The sequence below is a fragment of the Gavia stellata genome, chromosome 1 (genome assembly GCF_030936135.1).
Source record: "Gavia stellata isolate bGavSte3 chromosome 1, bGavSte3.hap2, whole genome shotgun sequence".
NCBI lineage: Eukaryota > Metazoa > Chordata > Aves > Gaviiformes > Gaviidae > Gavia > Gavia stellata.
The window spans coordinates 17,848,318-17,867,134 of NC_082594.1; the positions used below are offsets into that span (position 1 = coordinate 17,848,318).

At 36.9% G+C, this 18,817-nt stretch overlaps 1 protein-coding gene across 1 annotated transcript in view; it reads right to left on the minus strand.

Moving 5' to 3' along the window:
* Window positions 1–18,817, minus strand: part of CWF19L2 (CWF19 like cell cycle control factor 2) — a 72,412-nt gene that overhangs the window by 18,363 nt on the left and 35,232 nt on the right. The window contains exons 11-12 of the mRNA XM_059824885.1: window positions 12,204–12,310; window positions 10,802–10,939 (exon numbers count right to left, since the gene is read on the minus strand). Of these exons, the coding sequence (XP_059680868.1) occupies window positions 10,802–10,939; window positions 12,204–12,310 (245 nt within the window). The remainder of the gene's footprint in view (window positions 1–10,801; window positions 10,940–12,203; window positions 12,311–18,817) is intronic.

Genomic DNA, 18,817 nt, shown 5'->3' on the forward strand with positions numbered 1-18,817 from the left:
ATTCAGCACAGGAATTCAGAAAGAGATCAGCATCTGACTATGCATAAATGAGAATGATTTGAGAGAGGGAAAAATTATAATGTTGTATTTGCTGATGAAATCCTTAACGTTACAATTAGCATGAACAATATTAATAGATTGCATGAATAATTTCATTATATAACATTCTTTTCATAAAATAATTGAGGTTTTTTCATTTTTTATGTTTCTGAAGCCATTAGGTACCTTGGCACGGGGCTACCTCCAAAAGTAACTCTTGTAGATCTGTGTCAGATACACTCCAGGCTCAGCCTCATTTTTCTGCCAAGTGTTCAGATTGATGGAACTGTATCTCATAGCTTAATTTTAAACTGATTCCATTTTTCTTATTGCTACAGTAAAACCCCTGGAGTCTTGTACACTGCTGGCTGCCTACACACTCCATCCGAAGTGCGCTGCATATTGTGTCTCCTATCTCTCCCTCTGCTGCTACTACTTTTGCTCTTTGGGTACACCCTTTGGAAAGAAAGCCCTACCAAAGAGTTTAATATCATTGTGATACTGAAAGAAAACCTCAAGAGACAGAACTCCTAATTATCAGGGATTATTTCTATATAATACCCTAAGTATACTTTTTTCCCCTCTTCAAATTTCCTCTGAAATTTGGGGATGAAACAGGAAATTCCATTAACGCAATTAGCACAGTAACAAAATATACCTGCATCTTTCTAATGTGGGCTATTTTCAGCTTTTTTGTACACGTACTTTTCTCTTTATTTTCTTACTCTATTTTGTATGCAACTATTGAACTTCTGCTTATCCTGTTTTCTCACTAACGCAATCGTAGTTAAAGTTACTTCCATATAAGCTAATAAAAGTGCATCTGCTTGGAAAATTTGTGAAAAAAAAGTCTATAGATTGTATAAAACATATCAGTTTGGTTTTAAATTGTCATGGCAACACTGACGTCTTCAACTTTAAATGACAGACTTAATATTTGTGGAATGTTGTACTCATATATTTTGGGAAGCTGCAATAAAGAAGACTAAACTATTATTTTAGAATATAAACCTGAGTGACATATGAATACATCTCATCACATTTAAATTTATTCAGCATTTAGCACTTATTGTTTACAACAAAATCACGTCAGAAAACACTTTCTGATCTCAAATAGCATTTGCTCAAGCCAAATCAAGGCAGAATTTTATCATGTTAATTTTATTACAACTCCAATCTCCCTATCACCACAGACATCTGAATTTGTAGGTTTAATTCAACATATAATTCATCATATAGGCATTTCCCAAACCTATCATCCCAGTGAAATAAATTTTAAACACATAGTATCAAAGGATTTTAACATATCAATGCACAGAGCGCTTTTAAGGCCTATGACACTGACAGGAAAATATTATGAATCATGTTGATGAGCAAGGCAGTTCAGGATTACCTTTCAGCAGCAGAAGTCAAGCAATAAACAAACAGCAAAATACTGCTCAATGGTTAGGGACCACGCTCCTTTTTGCTTCAGTTATTTGAAATGAAAACTGTAGATTTTGCTATTTTGGTAATAGGACAGATAAAACTTTATATGCAAGTCAATGAAATGAAATTTAAGCCAAACAAAATACCTCCAGCCACAGAATTCTGCTATTAAAAATGTGATTAGCATTTAACTTTACAGTTATCCCTGGCCATAACTCAAATGCCTAGAAAAGACTGTCCTGCACAAGTCTTCATTTGCAACATATCTTGTAATTTTAACGTAATTCACGAGGAATGCCAAATGCTTATGCAGTCATTTAATATGGGCTGCTTCTACACAGTTCCTCCTGTTCCCTAATCCAGCTGTTACTGCTGTTGTTTTGTTTCCACGGGCAGAAACAGCTTTAACTTTGTGTCCACAAATTATACACAGGAAGTTGCTTAGTGCATTGAACTGAAATGTGGTGTAACGCAGAATGAGGTGTTTGAAATTATTTTCTCTTGGGTTTTCATATTAATTTTTTTACAGCAAACAATGCACATGTGTAATCTTTAAGTAAATATAAAAAGCAACAGTGCATCAGAGCTTTGTTAGAGTTTTATCATGTCTATTAAATACTGTGCTAGAATGGCTTCACCATGTCAAGAAAGAGAAGAAAAAGGTTTATTACATAATAGTAGCAGCAGCAACATTCTGCTTTTTTCACTTTAGCTTTTAAAATGTTTCTGGACTATTATTACAGTTTATGGTGATGGAAATGCAAAGATGTGTAACAGGTAGGTTGGCACAGCAAGTAAAAATTATAAGGCCGAAAGCAATTTTCCATTTTACAGACTTCAGAACCAAGGAAAAGCAACATGCAAATTCCCTTTTTGCAAACCTGTAATACCAGCATATCTCTTTACTAAATCCATACAAGAAGGTCAGCATTACTAACACAGTTCTGTATTTTTCACTGCTCAAATTCATGTTATGGATTACTGCAGAGATTTTTAAATAAAATTAGTTTATAGTCAAAATTTAAATGGTGCGATGAACAACACAAATTGATCTTCCTCACTTTATTTTAGTAAAACGTAATCAAAAAGAAAAAAAAGCCTTAGTGGAATTTATGCATACAAATAGAAGGCAATTTCTATTGAGGTAATGTTCTAGAAATCAGTCTCTATACACCCACAAGCATCTACTGACATAAGTGAAAGAATTACGTAAGTCGTAACAGCATGAATTTGGGAAAATTTAACTACTTACAACAGTCAAGAGCAGAAGGAAGTACAGACAGGTTACTTTAAGCTATCAGTAGTGAAAACCTAAGACTTCACATATATTTTGTACTTTTAAACTGGGGGGGGGGAACCTGTTTTCAAATATTTTATTGACTTTTTTATATTCTATAGTCATGATTCTGTAGCAGTGAGACCCCAATCTGCTTCCCAAGCTGAAGAAAGTAAGAAGTAGAAATACAGTAACTTCAAACAGGTGTTTTTTTTTTTTCCTTTAGACATAACAGCAAAATATGAAAGAATCAGACTTTAAGGCCATTTTTTTTTCCATGTATCAAAAAGATGAGTGTTGGGATTTTAATTTTTGTTTAAAAAAAAAGCTTTTTCACCACTGAAAATTAAAGATTTGGGGCTTTTTCATGATGTTCATAAGTTTGACATAATAGCATGCACGGGACGGCTGTGGGAGAAGCTCTACTTCAAACTGTTTGAGATAACTGACATCCACATCCACCTGCTGGGAACAGAAGCCAAAAAGTAACAGGAGATAAGAGCCTCAAGTACAACAGGGTTGTATTAAAACCACAACTAGGAAAAGAAGAATGGGCAAAAGGGGAATGATAAATCAGAATTTGCTTTTCGTCTAACAGGCTCAACAGGCAAACAAATAGCAAGGAGATGGCATATTCCCTCTGTCTGATCTCACGGAGCTCTTGAGAAAAGGAAACTTAACAGGTGGGAAAAAGACTTGTAAGGACAAGTATGGCTTGACCACAACAGATGTTTAGTCCGTGAATCGGAGTAGGAGTCAGGCATGACACAACGTTACATAGACATTCATTTGCCAATGGGATTAGACAGATGTTTCACGGATAGGCCTTTTGGGTCTACATACTGACATTTCTTCCAAGTCCCATTTAAGAAAGTAAATCCTTTTATGAATTATATCTTTCTATTTCAACATCCCCATCTCCCTTTACAAAACTGCAATTATGTCATTGTCTTCAGAGATTCATAACAACTAGCCTGTATATCGTTTGAAATACCACTAAAATACTAAATATCAGTAAAGTAACATTCACGTGGAGCAGAGCATTCAGCTGTGTAAAAGCCGGAAAATATGTTGGTCTGTCTTTCTCATTCCATTCCCATTCGTGAGAGCAGTGCCCATTTCCTCCATCCTCAACAGCTGTGTGGCTGGAATTTTATTTTTGGCATAGTCTGGGAAAGTGATAAAAGCCCTGGGAAAAATCCATGAAGGAAATAATAATGCTGTAGTCTATATGCTTAGCGGTAACCACGGCTGGCCGCAGCCACAACTGCATGGGGAACTATACTGCTGGCTGGTTCAACACGTCATGGGAGAAAGAGCAAACATGCTTCACAAGACTGAGGTGATGAAGACAGGGAGGGTTTAGGCTCCTCTGCTCACATTGGTAAATTCACATTGGATTAAAGGTGGCAATAAGGGTGATCACACTGTATAACCGAAGAGTTGCAAGGACTGCAGAGCCACCTTGCTGTCAGACACTGAACATTCACTGGACTGAACAAGATATAGACAATATGGAAAAATACAATCTGACCTTAAGGCAGAAGCTCTAAACAAACAAACAAACAAAAAAAAAGAGATATATTTGGCTATGTTATGGTAGCAGAAGCTCCTTAACTTTGTAGCCTAACTTTTCTTTTTACTTAGCTGAGCAGCCAGCAATCTTTAGACAACTAACAAATGCAACAGACCCCCCCCAAAAAAAAGTTCTTTTTGGTAATTCATACAAATTTTGGTTTGTTTTCCATTCAGCTGAAAAGAGGCATCCAACTGAACCTAAGGATGAGCCACCCCTCAAACATCCATTTTCCCACAAACTATATTGGCATCAGGTTTGACATTTGAAGTTAGGGAAGCAAAGACAACACTGTAATGAGAAGCAGTTGTGCAACAGAGAACCTTAAAGGAAGGTTGTTGGTAAAAATATACCCTATATTTCATTCTTTAAAAGCAATTGCTTTGTCTGCAGTGGATAATTTCTTCTCTCCCAGTAGCCACACATAAGAAATCACAACAATCACTCAAAAAAAGCAGTTCAGACGGATAAAATGAATTAAATCATTCAACAGGATTTAAGGGGTAGGATCTCCCTTCTCCCATCTAGGTAGGATATAATTTATAGACTTTTAGCAGTATCCTCCCACTGCTCTTCTGAACGATGAGATTTATTTTTGTGAATATTTTTCTCCACTTCTCAAATGAAGGCACAAAGAAAAAGTAATTTATATGTGTCAAATTTGTATACTATGTTATCAAACTAAAACTGAGAAAAGAGGTTTGGTTGCTAGACTTCCTGCTGGACGTACAAAGACCTTGCTGAATCTATTCAGGAGAGATGCAAGATTTTTTAAGATTGTCTCACTGAGCCCCCAGATCATAATGCAGATAGTCTCTGTAGTATAGGTTTATAAAGTACGTTAAAAAACCATCTAGAATATCTGTGATCACACCCAAATTTTTCAGACTGCTGCCAACACTTCAACACTAACACTGATCTTGTAATGCTGTGAACAAGAATGCATTCTACAGACATGGAAAACTCAGGATGCCTAGGAGACAGTTTCTTAATTTAGGATCAAGAAACAATCACCATCTGGGGAAGACCATCACATTTTGTGGTGACAAGAGATGGGAATCACCTGTACAGAAACTACCAGAAGTATTTCAGATTTTAACGGAGAAGAACTGGCATCTATGATTGCTTCTTTTTGTGAAAGCCAAACAAAAAACCACCTTCAAAACCTAAATGTGACATTGCATGGAACTGAGGACTTCAGTACCATGAATTAAAATTTGGACAATTAAAAATCCTTTGCAACAGATTCCTTGTACAGCTGAAAGAGAAAAACCTCATCTTGGACAGTAATTGACAAAAACATCTACTTTGAGCACATGCTTCAGGACACTTAGCTAGTAAATAAATAATATGGCTCAATCTTAATAGATTAGTCGAGAGCTAGATATTCATTCAAGAAGCTTGTTCTAATAAAATAACGTGATGTAGTGCATCTTTGCCTAGTAACAAAAAAGAAACATCTGACCCAAAGCTTATTGAACTCTGCAGGAACTTCAGAGCATTCCCAAACTAAAATAAAGCATTTGCATAAGCCAGGAAACACAATAAATTCCTGTAACATTATTAAAAAAATTTATCCGTAAACAAAACAAAAAAAAAGAAAGAAACCTTTAGAATGAAACATACTAAACTCAGCTGCTTGCTCTAACTCACTGTGATCATTTTATGTTGCTAAATCAATCTCCAGTAACAGCTAGAACATATGGGGAAAAGCATAAACAAGGCATGTAGAACTGACACTTCTGCTACACACTTGCAGATCTCAGCATTTCACTATGGAAATCCTGAGCCAAATTCCTATCTCCCTATTTAATATTTACCAATGAAACTGTACTTCACAAAGGCGCTGTATCATTTTTCCTCCCACTCACAATTAAGGCCTCCACAGCATCTTATGCTCTACAGTGAGAGTTCTACAATTTCCTTCTCCACGTTAAAAAAAAAACAACCAAACCCAACCTAAACCCCCCTTCACATTAAACTCTGCTCCGTGACCGCTTCACATACGAGTAACAAAAATAGTTGTTTTCTATTAAACTTTCATGCTAATTGTGTGTTCTAGTCTACCAGCTGCCTTTTTTCCCCACCCAAGCTGAAGAAATTTTGGCTTAATTAAGTTTTCTTCAAATGGCCACCATTCTGTACCTTTCACCACAGGGTATGCTTTATGAGCTTGGGTAGCATTCAAGCTATGGGTGCACCATGAGTGCACTACAGTAGCCTTATATGTTTTAAATCGGTCCTAAATTCCCTTTTTTCACAATCCCACCAGCACTGAGACGATGTGTGCAGATTCACAATGACTCAAATCAAGCAGTAACAGTTTGTTGGGGTATATGCCCAGTCCACTCAGCTTCACGATTACCGTAATTTTGCATTCATCAACCCTGACTTTCATCTGAATTTAATGCCTTGATACCTATGGTGGGATCTCTTTCTCCTTAATTGAGAGGTCTATAGCATAATCTCCTGTGTTCGAGTTAGACATCTTAATTCCTGTTACACCCACAACGTCTGTCAGACGTCATTCAAAATAGGACGGATGACTCACACCACTAAAATATGTACGTCTCTCCAGCAACTCTCTAAAGTTAATCTTAAGAATCAGTTCAGATATAAGTTTCACAATGTTGGGAAAATCCCAGCTTTGTGTTTTGAATTTACAGTGACCTCTATTTTTGACAGTCCTGAATAATTATGTAACAGTAACAAATTGTCAGGTCATAAAGTATCCCTTCCTCCAGATGGTTTATGTATGTGTCGAACAGTAGAGATTCCTGATGAATCCACTGGTAACCTCCTTTTATAACAAAAAATAACCATTTACTCCTGCCCTTTGTTTTCTTTTTAAAGATTGCCATTATACTTGCCACCTTCTGTTCCTCAGGATGAATGAAGATTACACTCAGCAGTTCATAGTTCAGCATGTCACACTTGACTTCTTTCAGACCACTTAAGTGAGGACCATTCGGTATTAGTCACTTGTTATTATTCATCTCAAATTCAAGTTTCTTTTTAAAATAATAGATTTCTATAAATTTGAGCTAAAAGCCATTTTGCTGACACTGTTAACTTCAGAGTTTTTCTTTTATTCCCTGTAAATAATGGCTCATGCAAAAGAATCGCTCTGACCTCATTTATAGAGGATATTAAGGCAAATAGTTCATTGGTTCTTCTGGCATGCACTTATCTTTCCTAAACGCTCTAATTACACCTTGATCAGTTTTTTTCAACTCCACATTCCCGCAGGCTTCTTGCTTCCAATGAGTTTAACTCCTAGTTTTATACTTTCAGCAAACTTAAAATAATTACTTAAAATAATTCCCTCAAGACAATTTTTCAACCTTTCTTATCAAAGCTTACTTCTAGGCCTGTTAGGCTCAAGCTCTTTTCCATTCTTTATACTTGGACATGACAAGTACTTTTTAAATAATGGTTGGGCTCTGGATTTGATTTTTCTTTTAACTCCCATAAGCTCTTTAGTCTTCTGTTCACCCATCCTTGGATTTATTTTTAAATAAAAACAATTAAATAAAGTTTTATACCGTTTTGGCAGGGTGTTCACTCCCTTTGAATGTTTTCACCAGTGGCATACATGTGCAATTAGCACCGAGTACTAGAGAGTCCCTCATAATCTGCAAGCATTTTCTCTATACGTACTCATTTTAAACTCCTACTAAACAGACTCCACATTTCTTCATAATTGCCTCTTTTTAGAAGTTAAACACTATATTGCATTTTCCTCTACTATATGGATGCAGAAGTTCAGTTGCCAAAGTTCACCCTCACTTGCACAGAATCTTTATTTTTTAAAACAGCTCCATAATAAGCCAGACCATTTATGTACCATTCCCAAATGGATCAAATTTCACCACTGTCCCAGAAATCCTTACAGTGCAAGTAGCTAAAATCTTTGAAGAACTAGCTGCAGATACAAAGATGTTATGCACACAGGATTTGGTTTTCTGTTTTCTTCAGATTCAGTGATTATAGCTTATACTTTTTAGCAACAGGTACAGATGATAGAATGGGAGATGAGCCACAGAAAGGAAGTAACAGGGGATATTCAGTCCAATCCCCAATTAACATAACTATCCATAAACCAAAAGCAGAGAGAAATACCAGGTAAGGAGGTACCATAAAAAAATTCCAAATTGCTAAAGGCCAGGAAAGTACATAAAGGCTGCATCACTGGAAATGTGACCTGTTCTTATATTCTTTCTCCTAAGCAGTCACTGTTGGACACAGAATATCAGGCTGAGCGAATCTCTCATATACCTGCTCTTACATTAAGTGTTTCAATCATCAAGAACTTGGAAAATTCACAGCATTCCAAAATTGAATAGAAAAAAAGAACAAGAACAGAACCAAAAAAACTATGAAGAAAAATTATCAGAAATTTCCCTTTGAAGACTTACAAAACTAAACAATATAGAAATCTGATCTCCCTTCAAGTTTGCTAGTCTTCCTTGCATTACTTAATATAATGTCAAAAATACAAAAACTAAACCAAGGACAACTGAACATGCTCTAAGAATCAAAAGTTATTTCCAGTTTGAAGTGATGAAACTTGGAATCAATAAATTTATGAATACACAAACAATACTTTTCACAAAGCTTAGAAATTTCAGGGGCAAGCCAAGTTCATTACTGTATAAATGCACACATGTTTCTCAGAAAACTCTGAATGGCTTTTCATTTGAGTTTGGAAAAATCCAAGCCAAAAAAAAAATTCTCTTTCTGAGAGCACTCTCCACTATGTCTTCATAGGGGCACTGCAAACATTTGCTATCACCAAACTGAGAAAGCTCAAATTAGCCTGAATTCTCTGAAAAGAATCAAAGCACACAAAGCAATCCTGTAAACTGTTCAGTTGAAGCAGTCACATGAAAACATCAGAATAAACACAGCACAAATTGAGCACATTAATAATTATTTCAGAAAGACATGTTAATATTGGTTTACAAACCCACCTTCGATGCCCAGATTTGAGTTAAAGATTTTTTTTAAATTCCATTCCACTCATGTTTTAATATAGACATTCATACACATACACCCCCCAACAACCATTCTTCACAAAAGTTACCTCTTTTAAATAAAATACATAATGGAAACAAGACAATACAAGATGAATAAGATCCTTGAGAAAACAGCAACTATTTCTCTTTGTTATGCTTATTATCATATGATGCAGACAGTACAAAGTTTTATTGTGTCCTTACATTGTCATTTTCTTGTAAATGTTTGCATGACAGATATGCTAGTTAATTACAGTTAATAGTTTGCACTTTTAGCCAGGTTTTGAAGCAAAGTTTTATGTGTTTGGGGTTTTTTTTTGGAATGGAAGGTAGAGAAGGAAATCAAATACTGGCAACAAGACATGTTTATTTAACTGGACCCCAAGGGTATAATTTTTTTGAGTATGCCAGTGGGAGAGAATGAGAACTTCTACCAGAAGCAGCTGAATGAGGAGATGCATAAACCACACTACTTTCTAAAGTTCTGAAAATCTCTCCAAAAGAACTTCCTGCCAGATGGTTTATAGCATCAGGTTAAATATTTTCTGCTGGGCACTATCATGGCTTTTCCAATTCTTTCAAGTATCACCTGAAGAAGAATTTTTAAAAGAAGAAAAAAAAAAAAAAAACAAAAACCTATTCTCCAGGATCTTGTCTGCCTTCTAGATAAATGGAAAAACAAATTTTGTCTGTGATGATACTAATTCCATGCTAACAAGCTTTTTGAAAACCTGCTCAGTGGTACACAAAATACTGGAGCAGTAACCTAGTAGAATTTGAAGCATGCTAGAGAAACTGTATGTCATAATCATTGGAAATCATCCCTGTCAAACACTTCCATATCAAGCACAGAAAGTATCCTTTATTATTCAGTTTGGATGACAGAAATTAATCATTCCATTTGCACTGCAGTATCTGTCTGTGAACTGGCCACTATTTTAAGTGGAATCACTCATGGAACTATAAAGTATAAATCTGTGTGGCCTGCGAACATAAATTATCTCATTATCCAGGACATCCTGATGGAATTTCAGGTAGTTTGCTTCAAATCTCATTGATTTTTGTAACTTATAGATGGAAGAGCCATTCTAAACACTAAGAAAATGCTGCTTTTTTTCGTCACTAATTTGAGGAAAACATGTTTTGCTGGGCATAAGTAACCTATTAATGTACAACGCACTCCAAAAGTGTTCACCTCAAAAGCGTCAAATTCTACAGGCAGAGGAACAGCACAATCACCTCTACAAAGGAACTGAACGCACCATATTTCCTGCATGCATACAGGTTTCCATCATTTTGATAACATCTACCAGGACCATCTTACAACAGACTTGATTCATTATTCAAGACAATCAGAATTCTCAACCAAAAGCAACATACCTAGAGCACTGAGGCCTCATGTGCTCCTTGATATTTCTAATAATACAATGCTCAATTAAGAAGCCATACACAACGACACCTTACCTTTGATGCCATATGCATGAACAGTGAGTTTTGATCCTCTGCTGTTCTCATCTTCTCATTTTTGACCAAATCCTTCAGGTTCATACTATCATCATCCTGAAAATACCTTACTCTTTCTTTATCTATATGAGTAGGAACCTGGAAACAAATATATTGAAAATAAATATTAACCTAGTGAGAAAGATCAACTAAAAAATTGATATCCTAATAATTTCAACAAATTTAAAGAATGCCGAATCAAGCTAAGCACATCTGAAAAAACTGGGCTTTATTTGACCTGAGGAAAAGAACACCTTCCCCTTTCTTCAATTGCATCAGTAGGTCTAAATAAAAATATAGCCTCTTCCCACAATCACTATATCCTTTATATCCTTAAGCTATCAGAGCTACATTACCACTCAGGAAAGATGTATAGGAATTCACTGAAACAGTTAATCAGCTCACAAAAATGGAATATTCCAAAATGTAATCTTCATTATTTACAGAAGCTTTTGAATTGTCAAGTCACAGACACTACTGAAACACAGCAATCACAGACGCTACTGAAAACTTGTATAAATGTGGTACCTCTGCTGGGAAATGTTGCCATCTTAGAGTGCACAAGAAAACAGAGTTTGTCCTTTAGGGCAGGACTAAACTAAATCCTGAAGGAGCACAGGGAATGGTCATTAACATGAAGCAGAGATGGCATTTTCCAAAACGGAAACAACAGGAAGATGATGACCAATTCCTCACCCTCTTGTGCCTTTCATTCCTCCATAGCAGTGTTACAAACTGAGCTGTCCTACTAATCAAGAACATACTTGCTAGAAAGACAAGGTATTGTCATCTCGTCTTACGCCAAGAAGATCAAAATATTAGTTTATTTACTGTTGCAAGTAAATATCCTAAGAACAAAACAGTGCTCCAGCCTCCAAGCTTCGCACTGTTCCCCAAAGCATTTTGTTACAAAGATTAGGTCATAATTTTTATTATCACCAGTAGCAGTATTTTTGATCAGGAGAAAAGAAAAGGAAAATTAGCCCCTGAGACCTGAGTATCTCAGTAAAATCTTCCTTATTTTGGAAATACTCATCTCTGCTAATCTTCATTATTTACATAACTTTATGTAATATAAACTACTTGGCTAAGAGACTGTGATCATTTCAAAAACTTACTTTTCCTTGAACGTGCATTTAAATAAGGCCTGAAGTGATACCTAGGGAAACGCAGTCTGAAAATAAACTTAATATATGCTTAATAAATATGTACTCTAACACCTAATTATAATCATCTTCTGAAAGGAACTTTTTAACTACCTATTGACATTCTGATAAGACTCATAGTAATTACAACATCATAAAAGTAAAACTACAAAATCATTTCAGAATTACACTTTAATACTCGCATTTCTAAAACTTACCATCTGTCGATTTCTCCGTCCTCCTTTTGGCTCCTGCGGTGCAATTGGTGCGGTCACAGGCCATGTCCTTCCACTTTGATCTGTTCTGACAAGGACCACTTGTTCATCTTCTTGATGGCTTGAAGCCTGTGTCAGGTTTTAAGATATGTTTTAAAACAGATACAGACAAAACCAAAAGAAACACCTAATCCACACTAAATAAATGTTTAAAAACCTAAAGATTAAATAACAGATTCTTTACATTTTGCGTGTTCACTATAATTCAAAGCAGACAGTAAGAAGACCTTATACAAGGTATTCTTTTCCACATTCAAAAAGAACAGAACATTAAAAATATATTCAGCTAGTTAAGCGCAGAGTTAATAAATCCTTTCCAAAAAGAACCAAGTTTGTATTCTTAGTTCTTTTTCTCATAAAGCTTCACCCCCAGAAGAAATATAATGCTTCTAAAGACTTAAATAGATAATATTGAATTATGGAATTAATATAATGGTGTATTCCTGAAAACCATCTGAAAAGCTGCAGCATTTTACCACTTCTGGGCTTTTTATGGATCGGGAGTGTTGGGGGTTTTTTTCATGTTTGTTCGGTATATTTTTTTCCTTTCAAAACTTGGCTAACAAACTAGCCAAAACATTAGCTATAGCTTTTCAACACATTCCATCATATCAGACTTTTCTTTCCTACCGTCAGTACAGATCACCTTTATCACAATGTAATACTGAAAAATTTTTGATCTTGATTCTAGGATATGCAGAATAGGAGATACAAACAGCTCAACACAAGTATCTCTCTCTATGGTGAAGAAGAAACAGATGTACAGAGTAGATGTACATTGATTATTTAAGTTTAATTAAATTATAATAATTAAATTATAGACTGAGGAAGAAATGACAATGTTTAAATCATCTGCTTGTGTGTTGAAATATATGAAAACAAAAACAAGCGTTTACCTGATATATGCTAAATAAGTCATTTGCGTTTGGATGGCAAACATTCAGTCTCACATAAACTACACTTGTACTTAAGTACTGCTTATACATACCAAAAGAAATTTGGGAATCATTAGGAGGATATATTCCAAACCTGACTAAACCAAGCTCTTGAGGTGCTGGAGATGTGAGGTAAAAGGCACACACAGGAGGGGGAAACAAAGGAAGCTTTCACACACTTACCCTTGGTCCTCATGGTAGAACAGAACTACCAGTTCATCTGCTGGAAGAGCAACACAGTAGGGCACAAGTAATCCAGACCTCAAATGCATTGAGGACAAGTAAAAATGGTCTAAACAGGGACATGGAAGTCAGCAGCTGCCTTGGCTGCAGCAACCACAAGATACTGGAGCTTAAGATTCTAAGGGAAGTGAGGAAAGCAAGTATCAGAACAAAGAAAAACCCTGGATTGTAGGAAAATGGACTTGAGTTTATTCAGGGACCTGCTCGGCTGGATCTCGTGGGACATGGTCATGAATGACAAAGGCGCCCATGAGAGCTGGTTGATCTTCAAGGACAACCTCCACAGAGGATGAGAAGGGTCCATTTGATCTGCTATTTGGCTAAATGGGGAACTTTTTTTTTTTTTTGTTAGAAGGTGGAACCCAATGAGGTTCCCAGGAGGACCACAGAAGCCCTTTCCAGGCATGCAGGGACAGAATTAGGAAAAACCACAGCTGAAGCTGAAACTAGTAAGAGATGCAAAGAACAAAAAGAAGGGATTCTATGAACATACTGGATATCCTTCTACAAGCAAGGACAACACAGGTCCACTGCTGAAAGAGAGGAAAGACCTAGTCACAAAGGACATGAAAGAGGGCAAGACACTCAATACCTTGCCAGTCTTTACCAGCAAGGACTGCTCTCAGGCACCACTGCCTAGAGGTAGTTTGGAGGACAGAAGTACTACCTGCAGGAAAGAAGGATGAACTTAAGGACCACTTAAGCAAACTGGAAACACACTAGCTTATGGATCTAAATGGGATGCATATACTACGCTGGACAAGAGGTCTCTCCCTATCACAACTGAAGAGTAGTGGTGATCGGTGGATGCCTTGGGAAAAAGGTAAATGTATACAGTCACCTTCAAAAAGGTGAAGAAGAAACACCTGGGGAATAACAGGATTACCACCCTCATCTCAATCCCAAAAAAATTACAGCACAAGTCCTTGTGGAAGCCCCTTCCAAGCACAAGAACAACAGCAAGGTGACTGGGAACAGCCAACATGGATTTACAAATGGCAAATCATGCCTGATAAATCTGCCCTCTGTGGTGAGATGACTGGTTCAGTGCACAAGGAAAAGTACCAGGGATGTTGTTTACCTGGAAGTTTGCAAGGTTTTCAATGCAGTCTCATCGTATTTTTGTTGCCAAATTGCAGGGATGCGTAGACTGCAAGATGGGTGGGAAACTCTCTGGATTACCAGGATCAAAGAGTAGTTGTCAGTACTTCAAAGTCTAACTGGCATTCCTCATAGTTTAACTAGCACATTGTTACAGATGCCATTCCTCAGGGGTTGATAGAGGGATCAACACAACTTAACACCCTGGACAATGGAACAGAACGCACTCTCGGCAAGACACCAAATAGTTGGGATGGGGACATGGTTGATAGACTTGGAGGGCAGGGTTGCCATTCAGAGGGAACTCAACCAACTGAAAGAATAGGCTGACAGGAACCTCAAATAAATGCTAAGTCTTGCACTTGGGGACAAACTTGTGCATTGGCAAAGGTTGAAGACAGACTAGGGGGCAACTCTGTAGAAAAAAGGCTTGGGATCCTTGGTTGACAGCAAGTCAAAAAACGAGTTTGTGAGCCAGCTAATCACATCCTGAGCTGCATTTTCCATCTTGTAGATTATACAAAGTAATGAGAATTCTAGAGGCCAAAATGCTACCCTTAATCATGCACATGCAATTTATTACACCAATTTACTACCCATAGAAGAATTGCAAAAAAGTCATTTTCAAAAGATCCCATAAACTAGTAAGATTACAGAGGGAAATGGGCAACTGAAACAAGCTTAAAGCATTCATTCTCCCAAAACTGCTCTAGCTCTGGACAAAATACAGTAGAGAACCATTCTGAAATAACTCTTATTTTTTTAATGATATAAGTATGTAGCCTTGGAACATGGTTAAGTGAAATAATCAGTTTTGTCAAATACTAAAAATATATAAAGTTATATTTCTCCCCTCTGTAAAATATAAATTAATTTATTGTAAATGTATTTTCAGATTAACATCTTTTGTATTATCAGCTAAAATTTCTTCAGCAATTTTCTACTCTATATTTTAATATTTAATATTGTTACAGATACAAAACGTTCTTTAAGCAGACTTCCTGTGTTCTTTATATAGAACATAATACAACTGCTTATTTACAATGGATGTAGAGCTTTGCAGTCTCCACATTGCGTTTGATTTCCTTGTAATCAACACATATCAGCCAGAAATCTTTTATTCTTAGCAAAAACCAGTTTGCTTACCATTATTATTGCAGTCAACAAGTTCTAACCTGTTCTCTTTAATGAGACAAGCAGAACAAAATGCACATCTTACCATCTATTGCACAATTACTATTACCTGAGAAAACATGGAGACCTTTTATGACCTATGAGCCAAAAAAAATGACTGTATTTTCTTTTTTCTTTAATATGCTTATTATAACTGGTGTAAGGGTTCAAAACTTCTAAACAGGAGCAACCTGATCTAGAAATAGTGCAATCAGTCAGCTGAATCCTTTGTCCAACATACATACATCTTTTATTTAAACTGAACAAAGACCAATAGGAAACTAAAGATAAACGGTGTAATTTTCCTTTCATTATCTCTATCAGCATTCTGAACGCAATTTCTTTTTTGCAATACTGGAGTTCACAAAGCACCATGTCCCAGGACCCAAACTAACAGAAGACAGGGCCCAGAACTAGTCCTCTGGTTTCAGTTTTTTAAACTTCCATTTCAAACTTGAAAGGCAAATCACTACTGAAGATGTATCACAAGATCCCTGTCACAACTTACGTAGGGATGCTATCAAAAGAAAGTGCACGTCCTTTCTGCATTATGCTCCTAATCTCTACTTCAGGTGAAGAGGGAAAAGAAAAAAACACCAACAAAAAACCCTATTAGCTATGACTGACAGTTCTTCTGAGATTATTTTACAAAGAGGAAAAACAAAACAGCTGTGAACACATGAAATGCTGGATATCAGAAAGAAAGAATTTCACCGAGTGGTCCTTACCATTAGACACAGATACTTACATAGCTAGAAGGTTAATATGAAAACTACTGGTAATGTTGGATTTTCTTTATCAGAACCCAAGAAGCAAGCTGCCAATTGCCTGGCTTCAGTTCCATCTGTCAGCCAGTGACAGGTGAATGGATAGCAAAATCACTATCACTTGTATGAGAACAGAGGAGATCCCTCAATTTCCTTGCACAGTATGAACATTTTGCCAGACAGTGTAAATCCCGATTATATTGGGCATCTTCAGAACTGTAAGACCAGAAGCAAACACCTGCCTCAAGGAATTACCTACAAGAGAGGTCATCTTAGTTTGGACAGAAAAGTGTAATCCCTGAACTCCTAGTCTACCCTTCAGCACTTAAGATCTTACCAGCATCTAAGTTTTTCTCAGTCGAGTTCTAGAGTCATATTGAGTATGCTTCCAAGCATGCCCAATACTGCTCCCATTTTGCCAGAGATGGATGGCTTAACATCTATTCCATATCCAAACCCAATCAGAATGCCTGGACTAAGCACCCTTATCCCTAAGTTTTATCCCTGGTTGACCTAGTTCAGATCCAGTGCTCATTAACACTCTTGAGTTCATTAAAAAGGACTGCGGCCACAGATTTAATTCAGAAAAATATACCCTTTTGTAGAAATACTCTGGAGGAATATCATTCACTCATTTAACTTCAATGCAGCTCAGGAAGATTATAAATCTGTCTGCCACAACCTCTCTACCCACCAAGCAGAGAGAGGAGGAGGCCTGGAATACCTGTACAGCAGGAGTGAAGAATAGACATGGAGGACTCATTAAGCCAGACAGAATTTATCAGCACCTATGAAAATGGAGCATTATCATATAGTTCAGCGATGAAGGCACCCTCATGGATTCCAGTCCTTCAGACAAAATACCAGGGAGTAGAATGAATATATCCATTTTCCTAAATGACTGCTTAAATACTTCATTATACCTCAGCTATTGCAAACTCCATTTGTAGGTACTTACAGTTACAGCTTACATTACTGTTGCCAGCTGCCTACAAGTAAAGCACAGGAGTGCTAAGTGCTATTCCATATCACTCTCTTTATGCGCCCAGCCCTCAGTCTTCCCATACCTTCATCTGCTCCCACCAACTACCTTCTTATTTGGAATGGAAGTTACTACCTTTTCAGCTGACGAACGTCCGTGCAGAAGATGGACGTCCTGTCAAGAGCCAGGTCAAATCAGCTCCCTCCAAAACAGGGACAATAGTGCATTCCCACTTCATAGGGATGTTCTCAGACTTAAAGATATACACACACACACACATATATATAAAAATAAAAAAGAAGGCAGAAATTCTTCACCAGAAAAATAAGTATTTAACTTTCCGAAAAGAATTAAAAAAAAATTTAAAAAGCCTGAGAGCTTCTTGGTTACACTACAAAGATATTTAGGTAAATCAGTTGATTAAGTTAGAGCAAATAATGGGGACATTACTAAATCTGGTGATATTAGGACAGCCTTTGTCAAATTTTATAAACAATTTTATTAATCTCAATTTGAAGCTATTTTCCACCAAACAACTGATATCTGCTTTACATCTGCCATCCATGCCTAATGAAAGCTTGTCCCAGAAACCCCAACAAAGTCTGAAAAAACCTGTAGATACTGAAGTATGTTAGCTTCAACAGCTTAATTATATTTTTCCAAGAAAAGTCACATAAAGGTAGAAGTTATGGACCAAAAAGCTGTCTAGGTAAGCCAAACTTCTCTCTTCTGTATCACCAAAGGCAAATCTCATTTTGCAAAGCAAACCAAGATGTCCAACACTGGTCTGGCTCCAATAACAATAATGATATTTTCAGAGAATATACATACAAGACTACTTATTTCCAGCATCAGGCAGATACCTGCCTCAGCTGTTACTTTTCCACAAGATAAGGTGTTTTCTCTCTTGGAAAGGGGAGAAGTGATTCATTGCAAGAGGAGAAAAAGGCCATGTGCCTCCACCCCACGCTTGCCATGTGCTAAAGATCAAACCTGGCTAGAAACAGAGACAACCAGAGGGGGAGTCTTGTGTTTTCATGTAATCACTACGCTGTTCAGACAGATGTGAGACCTAGTTATCACAGAATCACTAAGGTTGGAAAAGACCTGTAAAATCATCCAGTCCAACCATCAACCAACACCACCATGCTCATTAAACCATGTCCCACAATGCCTCGTCCACACGCTCCTTCAACACCTCCAGGGATGGTGACTCCACCACCTCCCTGGGCAGCCTGTTCCAGTGCCTCACCACTCTCTCACTAAAGAAATTTTTCCTAATATCCAGCCTGAACCTCCCCTGGCACAACTCGAGGCCATTTCCTCTTGTCCTGTCGCTAGTCACTTGGGAGAAGA